The following is a 19,875-nucleotide window of genomic DNA, read 5'->3' on the forward strand; positions in this document are numbered from 1 at the left end:
GAGTCAATGGAGTGTACATGTAAATTGCAGCATAATTGCAGCAGTCTCTTGCCAAAGCTATTGGCCGCAACTTTTGCCCATCTTTGCTCCCACCTCTGTCCAAACCAGATGGTTCTGTTGTCACTTCAGCCAAGGATAAAGCTGACCTGCTAGCATCCCATTTTTCTTCCAACTCATGTATTAATGATCTTGGTAAAACACCTCCCACCATTCCCAACACGCTCCATTCAATGCCTCCTGTGGTCTTCCGTCAAAAGGATATCAGAAGGATTTTGATGAATCTTGATGCTAAGAAAGCTCCAGGTCCTGATGGTATTTCTCCACTCATTCTCAAAACCTGTGCTCCTGAACTTACTCCTGTTCTTTGCTGCCTTTTTTCACTTTCTTATTCCAAAGGTGTTTTTCCTTCTGCTTGGAAATTTGCTCATATCCAGCCAGTTTCTAAAAAGGGTGACAAATCCCTCCCATCCAATTATCGTCCCATTGCAATTACTTCTACTATTTCTAAAGTAATGGAGAAATCAATTAACCGCCAACTCTTAAACTACCTAGAAACCTTCCGTCTGATCAACGATCACCAGAATGGATTCCATCAGTGTCGATCTACTGGATATATTCTGGCTTATGTTACCCATTTATGGACTAATTCAATGGAAAGGTTCGGTGAAACACAAGTAGTTGCTCTTGACATCTCAAAGGCTTTTGATCGTGTTTGGCATAAAGGTCTTCTAAACATGCTTCCATCTTATGGTTTACCAACTGTTTTTAGTAATTGGTTATCCAGTTTTCTCTCTGATCGCTCACTGAGCGTGATGGTAGATGGCTCTCTGTCTTCTAACTTCTCCACTAATGCTGGTGTCCCCCAAGGTTCAGTTCTTTCCCCCACTCTTTTCCTCTTGTATATCAATGACCTTCTTCCATTGACTGGAAATCCTATCCATAGTTTTGCCGATGATAGCACATTGCATTCAACTTTCCATTTTGAGAAACCTTGTCCTGCTCAATCAGCTTCAACTTCTAGAAAATCTGCTACCAATTCTTTAAATGCCAATCTTCAGGTAATTCTCCAGTTGGGCAAAGACAACTTAGTTCATTTCAACCCTTCTAAAACTCAGTTTTTCTTATATCTCGCAAAAAGGATTCTTCTACTCCTATGCTTATCTTTAGTGACACTCCGATTTCTAGGCAAAATGATATATCTCTTTTGGGGATTACTCTGACTTCTAATCTCTCTTGGCACAAGCACATTACAAATATTGCTTCCTCTGCATCTAAAAAACTTGGTTTTCTCTTTCGCTGTCGGCGTTACTTTTCTTCCAAACAGCTGCTCACTCTGTATAAATCACAAATTCGCCCTGCCATGGAATATTGTTCCCACATCTGGGGTGGTGCCCCCAAAACCTCTCTCTCTCAGGCTTCTTGATTCCATTCAGAAGAGGGCAGTTAGGTTAATTAATGATTCATCTCTAAGATTAATGATTCATTAATCTTAGAGATGATTAATGATTCATCTATGAGAAAGCGAGTGGAGAGTCTCTCCACTCGCTTTCTCATAGACGCACTGTTTCTGCTGCATGCCTCTTCTACAGATACTTCCATGGGCACTGTTCTTCTGAATTGGCTTCTATAATTCCTGCTCTCTCTTTCAAAACAGTCCGAACACATGCCGCCACCAGCCAACATCCATTTACTGTCCAACTTCAAACCCACAGAACCAACTTTTCATCTTTCTCATTTATTCATTCAACTGACATTTTCTGGAACAACCTTCCTTCATACGTATTTCCTGAAAATTACAATCTACAGAAGTTCAAGTCGAATGTCAACAAATATCTTCTTTCGTCTTCTTAACCTCAAACCCAAGCAAGGTACTAAGTACTATAGGTTCTAATACCTCTCGTGTTTGGGGGTCACATAAAAAAAAAAAAAGATATAATTTACAATGGAACAAAATGGTAAGCGTAACAACTGACAGAGGACCAAGTTTGACAGGTAAAAATGTTGGAGCGTTAAAGAAAATTCAGGATAAAATTTATGAAAATGAAATAATTACATATAATACAATTCATTGTATTATACATCAACAAGTATTTTGTAAAAATGTGTTAAAAGTTGAACATATCACATGTGCCTTCTGTATATAATAAAGAGTTCTTCTTCATCTTGTATTATTAAACTAGTAAATTTAATATGATCGAGGGGGGGCCTGAAACACAGACAATTCGTTAATTTTCTTCAAGATATTGAATCCGTGTACACAGATATTCCTTAAAAAAAAAAAGGTAAAGTGCAGCCATTATCAACCCACTGCAGGATGGAAGCCTCCTCAACGATTCGTGCTGAGGGAAATGAACCATAATCTGCCACGCTGGTCCAGTGCGGGTTGGCAGATCGACCGTATTCAGCAGTCAGGGGATTGAACCCCAGTCTACTCAAAGAACGTGTGCTACTGCACTTCCGCTCCTGACCACTCAGCTATGGAAGCCGTTTATCATAGCCAAATTCGATGGCTTAGCTCAGGAAAAGTTCTTCGGCAAGTATGGGATCTTAAAGATGACATCGTTCTATTTTTAAAACTGAAAAATATTATGGACTTTCCCAAATTAACCGATAATAACTGGATTTGTGATTTTGTGTTTACCCTGGACATCGTGACACACTTAAATACTTTCAACACCATGTTACAAGGGAAAAATGTATACGCCCATATGGTAAAAAGTTTGAATGGATTTCAATTAAAACTCCAGTTGTTCCTTCGACATTTATTGATTAACAAGGTAGACCACTTTCCAACCATGAAGTTGCTGAAGATTCCATAAAATAAATTTGAAAAATATTGTGAAATTATCAACGCTTTGAATGACGACTTTTCACGAAGATTTGGCGACTTCCGAAAAATTGAGACAAGTTTGGCAATAGTGCACGACCCATTTTCAATAGAAATTGATAGTGCACCGAGTGAACTACAGCTTCAGATTATAGATCTGCAGTGTGATACCGATTTAAGTGAATTGCACCGTCGTGAGGAAATCTGTAAATTTTACAATACTCTTAATTCGGACAATTTCGACGAACTTAAAGATTTTCTTATTTTTGGATCAACCTACATATGTGAACAAACATTTTCCATCATGAATCTAAATAAAAATTCTTTACGATCAAGCATCACCGACGAACATTTACAAGCAATTTTAAGAATCTCAACTACAAAATTAACACCCAAAATTAAAAAAATGTTAAAAGATGTAAAACAGTTCCATTCATCTCATTAAATCCTTGGTTCTTAGAGAATAATTTTTTATGCATATTTCTTCTTCATGATAACAAATATTATATATCTAAAAATAGTATTTTACGTGCGGGCCGCACGTAAAATACTATTCAAAATAATAAAATACTATTCAATAGGAATTCAAAAAGAAGGCGGGCCGCCTTCTTTTTGAATTCCTATTGTGGCCCTTCAGCCCAAAAGTTTGCCCAGGCCTGCTCTAAATCAACCTTCTCATCAATCAGTTGTGAGAATAGTGTTTGCAAACATAAGGTGTTACACACTTGGTCAGCTTAGAGAGGATAACTAGAACAAGTATGGTATTTTTTAAACCATTCCATCAAATTTTGGTCACCTATACAGGTGGTCACTACTAGAGGTTTTACTGTAAATAATTTAAGTTATGTAAGATATTTTATTTAGTCCATATTTTATAAAATTGCAGTGAATTAAAATTGTACATTGCAAGATGTGGGGAGGATTAGTAAAGATAAGTTATAATATAAGAAAATGAAAAATAGAAGTGTAGCAGATAGCTGCAAAATAGTAAAAGCAGTCGGCACAGTCGCTTGCTAATTAACGGGCATAAAATCCAACCTCTGAATTTAATGGCTGGATTTCTGATAATAATTGGATAAGAGTTTTTACCTATTTTTTGCCTTCTTTTCAATATCAGTCTCAAATTTCAATATATCCCCATGTTGTGCCAGGTAGATAATTAAAATCTGTTAACCCCCGAAGAAGTTAGACATAATAAATAATCCTAATAATTTTCTGAGCATGCTGGGAGTGCATTAAACCCAACCTCTGGATAGATGGAACTGGATAAAGGATTTTGATAAGAAATTTTTCAATATTAGTCTAATATTACGAAATGCTATGTTGTACCTCAAAGATAATTAAATACAGCTGACCTGAAGAAGTTAGCCATGATAACTATCCTAATAATTTTTTGGTATTAATATTCCATATTACAATCCATTTGTTTTTATTCCTGGTACACCATTTTAAATTCTAAATTATAAAATGGTGTATCTTCCTTTCCAACTACTTTAACACACTGCTTCTGATTTGTAATTTAAATTTAATCTATCTTTTGCTTTTAACTACCTTTTTCTGAACAAGGACAATTATTGCATTTTTTGTTTAAATTATTACAATATACTTATATTTCTACTTTAACTTTTTCACATCTTTTTTTATTTTATTTTTTTCTCTTTCCTTTAATTCTAGAATTGCATTCTGTACATTTCACATTACACCCATTTAATATCTTCCATTTTTAAGTTTTCAAATTTCCTGCACCATTAAGAAATTTCAAAATTATTCATTTGAACCTATTTCTGTTTATATATTATGTTTTGAAATATTAAAATTACAATTACACACACACAGTTTTTTTTTTTTTTGGAGAATTACAAGAAAAGTGTGCAGTGCTACATACAAAGAAACTTGTAAGAACAAGAAAAGAACATCACCTATTCTTCTATCAGAATAAGTAGCGACCTGAAGCAAGGGGTTCTGGGGGTTTCAGGGACTGATGGCAGTCATCGGGAAACAGGTGGGTATATGGGATGTGTTAGGGTAACTAAGAATAAGAATAGGTGCATGTATACTTGCATGTATACCAATGCTAGAAGTATAGTAAATACATTTGATGAATTTGAAGTGCTAATCAAGACATCAAAGGCGGATATTGCTGGGATAGCAGAGACGTGGTGTCACACAGATATAAGGAATGCAGAACTGGAATTTGGGGAGTACAATGTGTACAGAAAGGATAGTTAGGATAGGAAGGGAGAAGGTGTTATGCTGTTAATTAAAAAAAACATAAAATCAAAAGAAGTGCAGCCAGTTAATATAGATGAACAGTGCACTGTTGAGTCAGTTTGGTGTGACATAAGCACAGCGAAAGCAAAAATAAGAGTAGGAGTGTGTTATAGGCCTAATGACTCGAATGAGAACAATGAACAATTGTACAGAGAAATAGAGTGGGCCAGTAAATCAGAATGTCTTATAATGGGGGATTTTAACTTCCCAGATATTGACTGGAACTTGTGGGTTGGTCACTCACACACTATTAAGATTTTTTGGATTTATTGGATGATTGTTTTCTGCAGCAGCATGTTCGAGAGGAAACCAGAGAGGGTAATACTCTTGATTTGGTTATCAGCAGTGATCATTCGTGTATTAAGAATTTGCAGATAAAGGAACCACTAAGTGGCAATGATCACAGTGTACTGATGTGGGATTTACTTAAAGATATAATTACCAACAGAGGTAAAGGAAAGGGTTTTTGCTTCCGTAAAGGTGACTACAGTGGTCTCAGACAGTTTTTAAATTCTGTACAGTGGGATCAACTGATGATGTTACCAACAGTAAATTCTAAGTGGGAAGCATTCAAGGAATTAATCGTGGATGCTACTAAAAGTTTCATACCTATTAAGAAATATTGTTCAAGGTTCAGGCCTAAATGGTTATCAAATGAACTAATGAGACTCGTGACAGAGAAGAAAAATGCATGGGATGCATAGAAATTATCAAGCGACTCAGAAGCCTATGGCAGATATAAGCTAGTCTGTAATCAGGTTACAGAGGAGGTTAGGCGGGCGACGGCAGATTACGAGAAATCTTTGACAAAAGATGCTAAGAAAAACAGCAAGGATTTCTTTACTTATATAAACTCTAAAAGGAAGGGGACGAATTTGATTGGTCCACTTAATATCGATGGTTCGACTGTTGATGATCCTGCTCAGATAGCAAACAAACTGAAAGAGTATTTTGCATCTACATTGACACATGAGGAGTTATTAAGGTTTGAAAATGGCAGAAGGTTATCAAATTGTAGCAGGGTGTTTAATGATTTTGTAATAACTGAGAGCAAAGTGGAGGAGAAATTGTTGAAATTAAACATAAGGCACCTGGGGTGGATGGGATCTATCCAGTTATATTAAAGGAGGAAGCAAAGCAACTAAGCAAACCCTTAGCCATAATTGTGAGAGCATCCTTGGACTCAGGGGAGGTCCTCATGGACTGGAGATGTGCAAATGTATCCCCAATTCACAAAGAGGGGATCGAAGGGTGACATGAGTAATTACAGACCAGTTAGTTTAACTTCTGTTCCGGGTAAAATAATAGAGTCACTGGTTAAAGATGCATTGCAGTATCATCTAGACAAGACTGCAGCAATAATTCAGACACAGCATGGGTTTGTTAAGGGGAAGTATTTTGTCTGACAAATTTGATTGGATACTATGATGTGGTTACAAAGGAACTGGATGCAAAAAATAATTTTGATATCATATAACTTGGATTTCAGGAAAGCTTTTGAAGCTGATGCGCATGGAAGACTATTGTACAAATTGGAGTAGAATGGTATTAAGCGTAAGTTGCTACAATGGATAAAAGGATGGTTGAGTGGGAGAAAACAGAGGGTGGTAATCAATGGATGCTGCTCTTCGTGGACTAATGTTATTAGTGGAGTCCCACAGGGTTCGTTGTTGGGCCCACTGTTGTTTTTTATATTTATCAATGATATTGATGAAGGTATATCACGCTTAGTGTTGAAGTTTGCAGATGATACAAAGGTTGGTAGGGTTGTTAATGACAGTAATGGCAGTGTGCTACTGCAACAGGATCTAGAAAATTTGGGCAGATGGGCTGAGAAGTGGCGACTGAAGTTTAACAGTGAGTGACAAATGCAAAGTACTGCATATTGGTAGAAGTAACCCCAGAGGAACATACCAACTGCGTGGTACTACTACCCATATGCAGTACTTTGCATTTGTTGGTCACTGTTAAACTTCAGTTGCCATTTCTCAACCCATCTGCCCAAATTTTCTAGATCCTGTTGCAGTAGCACACTGCAATTACTGTCATTAACAACCCTGCCAACCTTTGTATCATCTGCAAACTTTCGACACTAAGCCTGATAATTGTGCAGTCAGATATGTTTTCTGAGCAATGCAGACAGGCTGCAACACAGGTCATGGGGTTTTGTCAATGATGTACAGGAATTTTGCTAGCAGGGAAAAGGAGGTGATTGTATAAGGCAATGGTCACGCCACGCTTTAAGTACTGCATACAGTTCTGGAGGCCTCATTTTAGGAAGGATGTAGATTTGCTTTAGTGTGTACAGAGAAGGGCAACAAGATTGGTGAGGGGAATGAAGGGATCCTCTTACCAAGAGAGGCTCAAGTTCTGCAAATTGGAGTGGCTGGAGACTAGGCACCTGTGAGGTGATCTAATTGAGGTGTATAAGGCCTTGAATGGGTTCAGCATGCTGAATTCTGATGGGATTCTTCCACTTGCTCAGATTACGAACCTAAGGGAGCATAAATTCAAATTGAGGAAAGACAGTTGTAGAATAGATGTGTGGAAATTTGCCTTTAGCTAGCGGGTGGTTAATTGATAGAACAAACTTCCATCTGTCGTTGTGGAAGTTGATAGTTAAATAAATTGAAGGAGAAATTGGACCAAACTTTTAGAGGGAATGATTGTGTGAAATTTTTTTTTTTGGCTGATGCTACATAAGCTCATACACTTCCTTTCTTGCATCACATACCTCTATTACTATATTACTAATTCTCACTACGATAACCACTCCAGTAAAACTGGATCTATAGTTAGAAAGGTAGATACAGTTTTCATTAACAACAATTTTTGCATGAATATTGTTTTCATGTGGCACCTGTAAGGTCCTAATACAAGCACTGCCTGGTCAAGGCATGAAAACTAAACATTGGAGTAGAATTTAATGGTAGAAAGATAAAAAAAAAAAAAAATAATAATAATAATGAGTTTAAAAAATACAACTCACCAATGCTGACAAAACTGATTTATCCCAAATATTAACCTTATTGACTGGCTTCTGCTTTTTCTCCCGAACATTAAGTTTATTAATATAATTATCACTTTGTTTTTCCCCCACTTTAATGGTGGTAATATCAGAACACTCACTATTAAATGCATTATTAAAAGAAATGCAAGTAGAAGAAAGAGTTGCATTTTCAGTACTTACTTCAATATCACAGTCCACTTTTATTTTAGAACATACCTTGGCATTAAGCTCAAGTTTTTCTTTGCACCCACTTGACACCCACGATGTACCAGTACTATTACTAACATTGCAACTGTTACGGACAGCAAAAATATTAGTATTGTTTAATGTGTTACATTTATTAAATTCAGTATTAGGCTGAATGGTTTTGGGGAATTTGGAAGGAAGAGATTCATTTCCCTGATTTAAAGCTGAATGAATTATATCATCTTCCCATTCATTAATACGGGCAGCAAGTGCAGCAAAGCGATCCTTGCGGCATTCAGAGAAGTAACGCGATTCATCTTTAGTCTGTACCTTGTCATTGAGTGAGCCAAAACTCTCTGGTGAACTGGAAGAATTGCCTACAAGAACGAAAGTAAAATGATACTAAGCACTGTAAAATGACATAAAAATGATTTTATTTCACTAAAAAAACAATTAAAATTGCTATTAACAAAAAGAAACTTCTTTTGCATAACCAATTCTATAATGAAATTTATCTCAAAGAGAAGCTCAAAATTATTGTGAAATTCATTTTTTTTTTTTTTTTTTTCAATTTCACATACTTATTTTTACATAAATTAACTATGGACAGTGGGAATTGTCAAAAAACATTTTATTCACCTCCCCCAAAAGAGAAATAAATCACATCACATTCCTTTCCCCACAGTTTGAGACCTCAATGGATTCAAATTCTAAATATCAACTCCCACTTTACACACAACACTTCCTTCCCTTTGATATCTACAGCTACCTAGCAAGCATTTAAAGTATCTCTTACTTCAGAACAGCAAAAAAAATTTACAATTACTCATTAATATAAAAATACTTACCTATATAAAGTACTTAAACTTTGAGCAGGTAATGTGTTACAGGATCCATTTTACCTCTTAAGTCCAATAAATTCTCTATAAAGTATCATCTGTAATTTGTTCAACAAAGATAAAGTGAAGCTATCACAGTTCTTTACCTCAATGCAATATAATCTGGTTTAATAGAGTTATTACTGGCAAATGATGTAAGAAATATAAAAAAATTACCACATCAAATGTCCATTTCCTCTAATGATTTGTCTACACAGGATTCTTCCTGTGTAGCCCAACCATTGCCGTACATAAAAGGATAATCACCTTCTTATCCCTGGTAGCAAAAATTTAAATTTTTTACATTTCCTTACATTTATTTAAATTGTTCACTTTCACAACACCACACAAAAGTTTGTTCCAACAATCAACTAGAGTACGGATGCAATCAACGTTCTCAATCCATTCAGAGCCATAAACACGTCAATCAATTCTTCTCACAGATGACTAGTTTCCAGACAATGCAATTTTCAGAATTGAAGTCTTTTACAGTAAGTGTCTCTTTGTGTCCTTGACTAACCTTGTTGCTCTTCCCTGCACTCATTATTATTATTATTGGCCATATGGTGCAAGGAAGCCCGAGTCTTTTGCTGCACCAGCCAAAAAAAAATTTTAAGTTACCCTGAGAGAGAGAGAGAGAGAGAGAGAGAGAGAGAGAAGGGAAGGGAATCACCAAGAAAGAGAAGAATGATGATATCCAGCTCAGGACCCTGGGTGTGTCAAGCCCATACTCACCAGATGTGAGCCCCTGGGGTTAAAAAAAGAGAAGTTGAAACCTGTTATTTGGTTTTTAGGAGCATTAGCAACTAAGGCCATATTGCTCCAGGAATATGCGGTGGTCATTCCCTGACCTTTCCGCATCCTCCATATTTGGTGGTGACGGGTTCATCAAGAAACATGTGCTACGCATGTGCTCCTTCCCACCTGGCTACGGAGGCACCAATTCTAACAGATTCACATTCTTCCTAAAATGAGGCTTCCTGTGTAGCCCAACCATTGCCGTACATAAAAGGATAATCACCTTCTTATCCCTGGTAGCAAAAATTCACACAACTCCATGAACTCCTAGCAGTCCAATCTGCACTGGTCAGAGAACTTCATGTCTGACTGCACAATTATCCCAGATGTTATTTTGTTCTCTACTATAAACGTATGATGCCACATAGTTTATATGTTAATCTGGAATTACTACTACTACTACCCATTACCTTGCATTTGTCAATATTAAACATCAACATTGATTACTGTTGTGAACTATCCTGCCAACCTCTGTATCATCTTCAAACTTAGACATTATCTTGATATACCTTAATACTGAAATAAATACTAAAACTAACAATAAGCTCTGCAGAGATCCATTGCTATTTTAAGTACTTGAATCTAATGCCACCACCACATTAATGGCATTACTGAAATCTAAATATATGATGTCAAAATTATTCTTTGCATCCACTTCCTTTGTTATTGTGTCAGAGTATCCAATAAGATGGGTCAGACAAGGCCCACCCCTTAAAAATTCCATACTGATTTTTTTTGTTTTTTTTACTTAGTACCAAGCAAGGGTTAAAAGTTCAGAGGGTGAAAATCAATGTTGACATTAGACTTGAATTTCCATAGATTGTAAATTCCAGGAAATACATTTGAAGGGAGGCTGTTCCAGAAACTGGAAGTTGAAGGAATAAATAAGAATGAGGAAAAGTTGGTTCTGTGAGTTTGAAGATGGACAGTAAATGGATGTTGACTGGTTGAAGCACATATTTGGACTAGTTTGGAGGAGAGAGGAGGAAATTATAGAAGCCAATTCTGAAGAATAGCACTCATGGAAGCTATAGAAAAGACGAGCAGCAGAAACAGAACATCTATGAGACAGGGAGTGGAGAGTCTTCATAACAGATAGGCTAATTAATGACCTAACTGCCCTCCTTTTGAATGGAACCCCAGAAGCCTGAGAGAGGTTATGAGGCACCCCAGATGTGTGAAAAATATTCCTTGGTGGGGATGGGGATTGGATTTGAGATTTGTAGCTGTTTAAAAGAACAGTAACACTGAGAAAAACAGAGAAAACCTGGTTTTTTAAATATAAAGGAAGCAATATTTGTGATATTGCTTATGCCAAAAGAGATTAGAAGTCAGGCTAAACCCTAATAGATATATGAGATCTAGTCTAGAAATCTGAGTGTCATTGAAGATAAGTATAGGAGCAGAAGAATCCTTTTTGCAAGATATAAGATGGGACTGTGTTTTAGAAGAATTAAAATTAACTAAGGTTATCTTCACCACACGGAAAAATTACCTGGAGATCAGCATTTAAGGAATTGGTAGTGGATAGCCAAGAATATGAAGTTGTTTGTGCAGGGCAACGTTTCTTAAACTGAAAGGTGAAACGCATTGTGCCATCATCAGCAAAATTATTGATAGGATTTCAAGTCAATGGAAGAAAGTCATTAATATAAAAATGATTAATTATTCTTTATTTATTAATTTATTGACATATAAATGTGTGAGAGCACATTTATATATTAATAAATTAATATATAAATGTGTGAGAAAGAACTGAGCCTTGGAAACACCACGGCTCATAACAACAAATAACTAAATATTCTTGCTAATCTGATTGGATACAAATGCATTGGCAATGGACGAAAGGAGTGAAAGAACCATAAACCTCTATAAAGATATATATTAATCTAAAAAGCAACACCTCCCAAATCAGATAATTTTGAAGACACTTGTAACTTTCAATAATTGGAAAATAAAATGCAAATCTGTCTTGTATATCTACCTCGAACATTCCAAGGATACTAGAAACAAGGTATACTCAAGGCTAATCAACCATAATTCTCAATCTAGCAGTTGATATGCTCTTTTTTGGAGACTTCAATGACAGATGTCAAAAGAAACCTTGATTCTGTTCTTTCAGCACTATCTGAAACAGCCACAATAACTAGAGGGAATTAACCTTTCAACTATTACAACACTCAATAGATTAAATTAGCCAACAGCTTGTTTCTTTTTATGTCAGATCACAATCTCATACTCACTGAGACCCACTAAACATCATAGCCACTAATCAGGGGGATGAAAAAACTTTTACTGTAAAGTACATTGAAAAACTCTGAGAATACAACTAGCAAGTATTAAACTAGAAGCAAGCACTGGAGCTAGTGGCACTAAAGCTCAAGCAAACTGTCTACGAAGGCACATCGAAAGTCATCAGGATAACTGAGAAAATCAACAATTGGTTCAACCCACGGATAAAATATGCTGTTCACAAGAAACAAAAGCTTTACAGGAAATGGCCGAAGGCAAGAAATCCTAGAGACCGCGTACAGTACAGAAAAGGGAGTCCCCACTTCATAAAATTAGTAGGTGTCGGTGACTCTATTGTCAAGGAAATGGGGAACATATTGTGTAAAAAGGATAGGTGCAACCAGGGTGTCTGCCAGGGCAAAGGCTGATGACGTTGTAGAGCAGATATCATCTTTTAAGGGCACAAAAGGTGATATTGTTGGACACATTGGCACTAATGATATTAAGAGTAGGAGACAGGCGAAATTACTTAACAAGTACAGGTCACTGTTGAAAAAAAAAGCCGTGAATTAGGGTTGAATATGAAAGTTTCTGCAATTCCGCTCAGACACTATAGAAGGGAGTATATGACCAGAGTCTTCTCAATCACTTCGGCCCCTGGAGAGATTGTGCAAGGCTTAAGGGGTAGAATTTTTCTCAGCCTGATCTGTGCTTGTTAACAGGAGATACTGCTTCTACGGGGATAGTATACACTTAAATGGAAAGGGTGCAACAATATTTGCTGATGCTATTGAGGCAGTGTTAGGTGGGTCAGAACAGAAAACTGCTAGCTTGGGGGAATACACAGACTAATAGATTAACAGTAGCCACTGGCAGAAGTGAAAGTGATTCTTGCACTGCTTCTATTGGAATGAGCAGCAGCCTGGAAAACAAGATGCAGGGGATTTCAGAGACTGCTGGGAGTCACTGCGATACAAGTAAACACATGGTTTATGTTAGGGTAGCTAAGAATAGGAACATGCACCTGTTCCTATTGGTGTACTTGCATGTACACCAATGCTAGAAGTTTGGTAAATAAATTTGATGAATTTGAGGTGTTGGTAAAACATCAAAGGCAGATATTGTTGGGATATCAGAGACGTAGTGTCACACAAATATAAGGAATGCAGAATTGGAATTTGGGGAGTACAATGTGTACAGGAAGGATAGGAAGGGAGGAGGAGTTATGCTATTAGTTACGAAACACCCAAAATCCAAGGAGGTACAGCCAGTCGACATCACTGGACAGTGCAGTGTCGAGTCTGTTTGGTGTGACAAAGCACTGGGAAATCAAAATTGAGATTAGGAGTGTGTTATAGGCCTAATGACTCTAATGAGTCATTAAGCCTATGAGTCATATAATAAAAAACTGTACATGGAAATCGAGTGGACCAGTAAATCAGAGAGTCTTATAATGTGAGATTTTAATTTCCCGGATACTGACTGGAATTTGTGGGTTGGTCACTCACACACTAGCAAGGCTTTTGTGGATTTATTGGATGATTGTTTTCTACATCAGCATGTTCGGAAGGCAACTAGAGGGAGTAATACTCGATCTGATTATCAGTAGTGATTCTTCATGCATTAAGAATCTGCAGATAAAGAAACCACTAGGTGGCAGTGATCACAGTGTGCTCAAGTGGGATTTACTCAAAGAGGTAACTACCATCAATGGTAAAGGGAAGGGTTTTTGCTTTCGTAAAGGTGACTACGGAGGTCTGAGACAGTATTTAAATTCTATACAGTGGGACCAACTGATGTTGTTACCAACAGCAAATTCAAAATGGGAAGCATTCAAAGAATTAATCTTGGAAGCTACTAAGCTTACATACCAACTAAGAAATATTGTTTAAGGTTTAGGCCTAAATGGATGTCAGATGAAATAATGAGACATGTGGCAGAGAAGAAAAATGTATGGGATACATATAAATTAATGGGTAACATGGAAGCCTATGATAGATATAAGCTGGTCTGTAACCAGTGTTGAGCTATAGTGGGCTTGCATGGGCTCGCAAGAGCCCGTTGTTATTTTTTTTTTTGAAAATTTGTGAGCCCATTGTTGAAGCGATCATTTATTTTACAAATGAAATCCTGAATGCAATTATTGAGTATCCAGACTACGGTGGAGCGAGCGGGGCCCAATTCCCAGCATTTTAATGGCACAATTAATTGGCTATGTAATTTAAAATTGCTTCATTTTTGATTTAATTACAGTCGGACCTCTGTTTAACAAACTTCTTTATAGCAAATTTTTTTGATTCCCCTTGGTAATTACATTTAAAATAGTTTCCGCTGAACGAAGAAAACTTTCAAGTAACAAACGGATTACGAGAGACAACTTTGTATGCATTGTTCTCACCTCTGGTCTTTAGGCAATTAGAAAGTGCAAATTAAGGGTGAAAGGGATTACCGTTTCACAATGTTAGTGGTGTCCGTAAAACCTATGCAGTCACATACCGAGGTGGTAGATGACTTTCATCGACCGGTGAAATACCACCACTTTGCTTATTGGAGGCTTGAAGTGGTGAAACCCATGTTTAGTCTCTAGAAAATTTCCGGTATCCCCCCCATATTTCTCCTTCAACCCATGCACGGTACTAAGTACTATAGGTTTTGATACCTTTCATGTTTGGGGTTTTCATAAAATAAAAAAAAAAAAGTCTCGCCATTCAATATACTTTCCACAGCCAGTCAGAGGATTAAGAATACAGGCATACCTCGATTAACGAATAGGATGCGTTCCACGAAATTACTTCGTTAAGCGAAACTTCGTTTCCAGAGGTAAAAATACTATGGCCAGAATAGGGATACGTTCCTACGTAAAGAAAATGAAAAGCTTTTTTTCGAACAAAGAAAAGTTTTATTAAATAAACAGTCAACTTACATACAAAGTGAAATCACATTTTAAAATATGAGGTTAAAGTTGATTGTTTATGCTTTTTTTCTCTTTCATTTAACAATTGCCTATACGGAGTTATTGCATTTAACACTGATCGCTTAACTATAACACTTCTTCCTAAATCGGGATCATTTTCACTAAAAAAATTTAAAACGTTTTCAATGTCATTTAAGCACCTTTTTAAATCTTTGGTTGTTAACACTTTTTCGGCAGGAACTTCTTTAACTTCGCCTTCATTATCTTTGTCTTCGTTGCTAACAAGGTTTTCTAAATCTTCCACTGAAAAACCATCATCTTCTGCATTCAATAAATTTCTAACATCCTCTTCATCGACATTTTCGAAACCTATTGATTGAGCCATCTGGATAACTTCATTTTTAATTTCTTGGATGTTATTTTCTTCTTCTAGTACAACTTCTGGCCATATTTTGCGCCAAACTCCATTTAAGCATTTCTTAGTGACTTCTTTCCAAGAACTATCAATGTTTTCAATTGCGTTTTTAATGGTGTAGTTTTTCCAAAAAGTTTTAACTGTCATTTCCACTTTATCCTCTAGTTCAGTTAAATTGCTTAAAGTTCGACGCAGATAATAAGCTTTAAATGATGCTATTACTCCCTGATCCAATGGTTGAATCAGGGAAGTTGTGTTTGCTGGAAGAAACACAACTTTGACAGGAATGCATGTGTCCAACGTGTTAAGATCAGTAGGATGTCCCGGAGCATTGTCTAACAACAAAAGAGCTTTTTCTTCAAAGTTGTTTTTTTGACAATACCGTTTTACTCCAGGACAAAAGTGGTTAACAAACCAATCAGTAAATAACTCCTTGGTAACCCACGCTTTTCTATTTGCTTTCCATATTACAGGTAAATTCATTTTTATGTTACCTTTTAACGCCCTCGGATTTTCTGAATGGTAAACTAATAGCAATTTTAATTTATAATCACCAGAGGCATTTGATCCAAAGAGTAACGTTAAACGGTCTTTGGCTGCTTTAAATCCAGCAGCTGATTTTTCTTCAATAGAAATGAAGCTTTTTGTTGGTAGCCGTTTCCAGAACAAACCGCTTTCGTCAACATTGAACACCAAATTTGGTGGAAAATTTTCACGTTCAATTATTTCCTTTAGTTTTTCTGGAAACTTATTTGCAGCTTCAACATCTGCACTTGCAGCTTCTCCTGTTAATTTTACACTATGAATCCTGGCCCGTTTTTTAAATTTCTCGAACCAACCACGAGAAGCTCCAAAGGTTTCCGTAATTTCTTCAGTTTGTTTAGATTTCAGGTGATTAAACAAAAATAATGCTTTTTCTTGAATCACCATTTGACTTAAAGGCATATGACGTGACATATCATCTATCCACAAACTTAACATTTTCTCCATTTTTTCTAAAATTGGATTCCTTAAGCGAGTTAATTTTGCCGCTGTAACATCTGTACAATTCTGAGCAGACTGTTTTATTTTTTCTGATTGACTTAGTATGGTTGTTAAAGTTGATTGCGCTAATCCTAAAGAATGTGCCACATCGGATTTTCTTTCGCCGCTTTTAACACGTCGTACGATATTTAGTTTAGTTTCCAAAGAAATTGCTTTTTCTTTTCTTTGATTCTGACATTTTAATTAACTAAAACAAAAATATTTCTATTAAAATTTACAAAATCTACGTTATGTAATGCCATAAAGAACCTACGTCGATTATTGCAATGCGCCACACTGAAACAACGTCAATCATGTAAACAACAACTAAATTACGCGATTGACACGCAAAACTGTTATAACAGACATGCCCGCAGCTCGGGAGCACTCGGGAATACGTAACGAGTCGCCGTCAGTCACCAATCGGATGATTGTCGGGCGTTGGCCTTAAATTGGAATATTTTTTTATGTTAAATGGGGCTTGAAATTGCGGACTTCGTTATATCGAGGCTTCGTTATCAGAGGTAACGTTAACCGAGGTATGCCTGTATTCTCGACATGGATTACAGCCTCTGGTCAACCTGTGTTGTGGTTCCCCTTTACTCCGACAAACGGGTATATGTTTTTCGGAGAAATGAGTAATTCAATGCCTTCTACTAAATTTCTCGGTCTATGTTTACATGGTCACAGTAGATGAATATCTGTGTGATTCTGACTTTTTGCATAGTATTCAAAGTGACAGTAGCAATGTAGAGGGGGGGGTTGAGGCAACTAAGATATTATATATACTTTACGAAGATGAAATGTTAGCAGATTTTGAAACTTTGTCGAGCCTTTCACTGTGTAGAAAATGTTCTAAAATATAATGGCATACAGGTAATAATTTAAAAAAAAAAAAAAAAAACTATTACCAATCTCCAAAAAATTAGCGCAAATTAAGGATACTTGCTAAAGAACTTGATGTGGAAACTATAAAGATCAGTCGTATGTTCAGGCCGCAATGTAGCTCGCGGACGGTGATTGTGGGTTGGAGGAATTATCCACTTTGTGCAAACACTTTGAATCAGAAGTTAAATATTCGGGATTATTAATCCGACTTTTAATCTGGAATTTCTTAACCATTTAGCACTAATGATCGATATCCTGCAGGAACTCTCTTACCTTTCAGAAGCTTTACAGAATCACTATGGTAAAAGCAGATAAATTAATTATTCAAACTGTCAATGCAATTGCTAATTTGAAAAATTCTGAAGGAAATTATTAAGCTAAAGTTGAGAGCATGTTGAAGTTGAAAGAATTTGAAGGAATCAAAATCGAAAGTAAAAAAAAAAATTACCTCGTGACAAGTTATTAAATGCATTGTTTTATCCTTAAAGGATAAGTTATTAATGCAACAGTGTGATTTTAAATTAAATAAAGAAAATTACGATACCATTGAAAGAAATTTTAAACATATGCTACCCGAAATCGTGGAATGTGAAAAAAACTTTTGTCTCACTTACAAGATGGTGAAAACCAAATAAGAAATAAACTTTCTGATAAAATATGAAATAAAAATTAATGATTTTAGAGATTTTGTCGAAGACAGTTTATCTTTAACATCAAGTGAAGTTCCCTTTTCAATTAAGAAAGCCAGAAATCCCTTTGAAACCATTGCGATTAGCAGTGCTGAAGCTGAGTGAGCTTTCAGTGTAATGAATAATATTGTGACAAATGAACACGTTGCAGATGATGACCATACATCTAAATGGAAAACCATTGCTTCAATTTGATCTGGATTGTTACATCAAATCATTCCTCTGTAATCATCCCTGAGCTATTGAACAAAGCAGAAGATCGACAACAAATATTAATAAAGAAGTAAATTGGCAATTTTTAGAATAACTTTTTCTTGAATATTTGTGAAATAATTTTTTTCATGAAATCTGTGATATTTTTATGTACTTTTTCTAGAAAGTTTGTTTTTTAAGTAATATTTGTTTTTATCAAAAAACTATCACAAAACATTGCACAATGCAATGTTTTGTGATAGTTTTTATGTTATTTGTGATGTGGGAAATATTTCATGTTATTTTTTATTCGCATTATTAAAATTTTAACACGAAAAAAAATGTATCCATTATATTTCCCTAGTTGTTAAAAAAAAGACCAATAAAAAAGTTGTGTGTGTGCCGAGCAGACGCGGTAGGTGGTTTATGCGAAACAACCTTCACGTTTCTTTTAGGAATTTTGATTTTTATATATTGATTATGAAATAAATCAATTTGCACTCCATTTTAACTAAAATGGTTAAACAAACCTCCTTGAGACTCTTTTTCCAGATGGAAACAGCTCTCAACAACAAGGACCAGCTTGATATTATCTTTTTAGACATATTGGCAGCTTTTGACATCTCAATGGCTCTTAAATTCTATCACAATATTTGTCACAATATATTCTATCACAATATATATAAAAGGCAATCTCCTGAAGATTTTCTATAACATTTTGGAGAAAAGACACCTCAATCTCCTATGAAGACTTAAAATGTTCAATACATTTCTCAGAGTGTTCTGCAGAGTTGGATTCTCTCCTCAACACTGTTTGCTGCAACCCTCAAACTTTTTTTGAAATCCCATAAAGATAATTTTATAATATATGCTGATCATTTGAAATTCTTCATCAAATCTACAGATCATAAACAAGTTGAGCAAACAAATCATCAAGCTAATGTAACAATTGATGAATTGGCGAGTATTAATCTAGACTGTATAGGATTACATTGAAACCCAAGTAAATCTACACACATGACAATTACAAATAAAAAAAACTAGGAACACAATCACTATACAGGTAACTGGTGGAAAGTACAAAAGGTTAAGTCCCATATAGAAAAGCAAAAACATGTGCAGCACTACAGACTTCCAAACAGGAACCAATGTTTTATAATTCTCAGGGCTTTATATTCACCAAGATTTAAAAAAGCAATTTACAAAGAAATTTAAAAGCATTTAACTTTCAGAGTTTATTATTAACAGACCATCCAATATGATAATGCAAGTTGGATGGATATGCCTCTTTTGCCATTATACAAATTTAAAATCAAACAAACAAGGCAAAATCATCACACGACTCAAGGAGGCCAGTTTCTACATGTAACTGTTTCAAAAAAGTTGAGTACCCCCCCCCATACACATCTGGTGACTTTACTTTTCGTAGGTGGCACCTAAATCTTGAAAACATTTGCTGAGACCTAATTACCCACTCATCCTAAACAAGGAAAGAAGTCACAGCCCTCTTCCCCTTTCAGTACACAAAATAATCTGATGATGAAAACAGCCC

The 19,875-nt window shown here is 35.9% G+C and overlaps 1 protein-coding gene across 2 annotated transcripts in view; it reads right to left on the minus strand.

The window, feature by feature from the left end:
- The window catches only part of LOC150079136 (uncharacterized), a 381,717-nt gene that overhangs the window by 325,150 nt on the left and 36,692 nt on the right, over nucleotides 1–19,875 (minus strand). Inside the window, exon 4 of one of the 2 annotated variants that reach the window (XM_090382718.1) lies at nucleotides 8,625–8,671. In XM_090382718.1, the coding sequence (XP_090238844.1) occupies nucleotides 8,625–8,671 (47 nt within the window). Of the gene's footprint in view, nucleotides 1–8,288; nucleotides 8,672–19,875 lie in introns of both variants that reach the window. The other variant, XM_090382717.1, reaches the window with a different exon arrangement.

The sequence above is a fragment of the Mastigoproctus giganteus genome, chromosome 10 (assembly GCF_048544385.1).
Source record: "Mastigoproctus giganteus isolate SK-2022 chromosome 10, ASM4854438v1, whole genome shotgun sequence".
Classification (NCBI taxonomy): Eukaryota; Metazoa; Arthropoda; class Arachnida; order Uropygi; family Thelyphonidae; genus Mastigoproctus; species Mastigoproctus giganteus.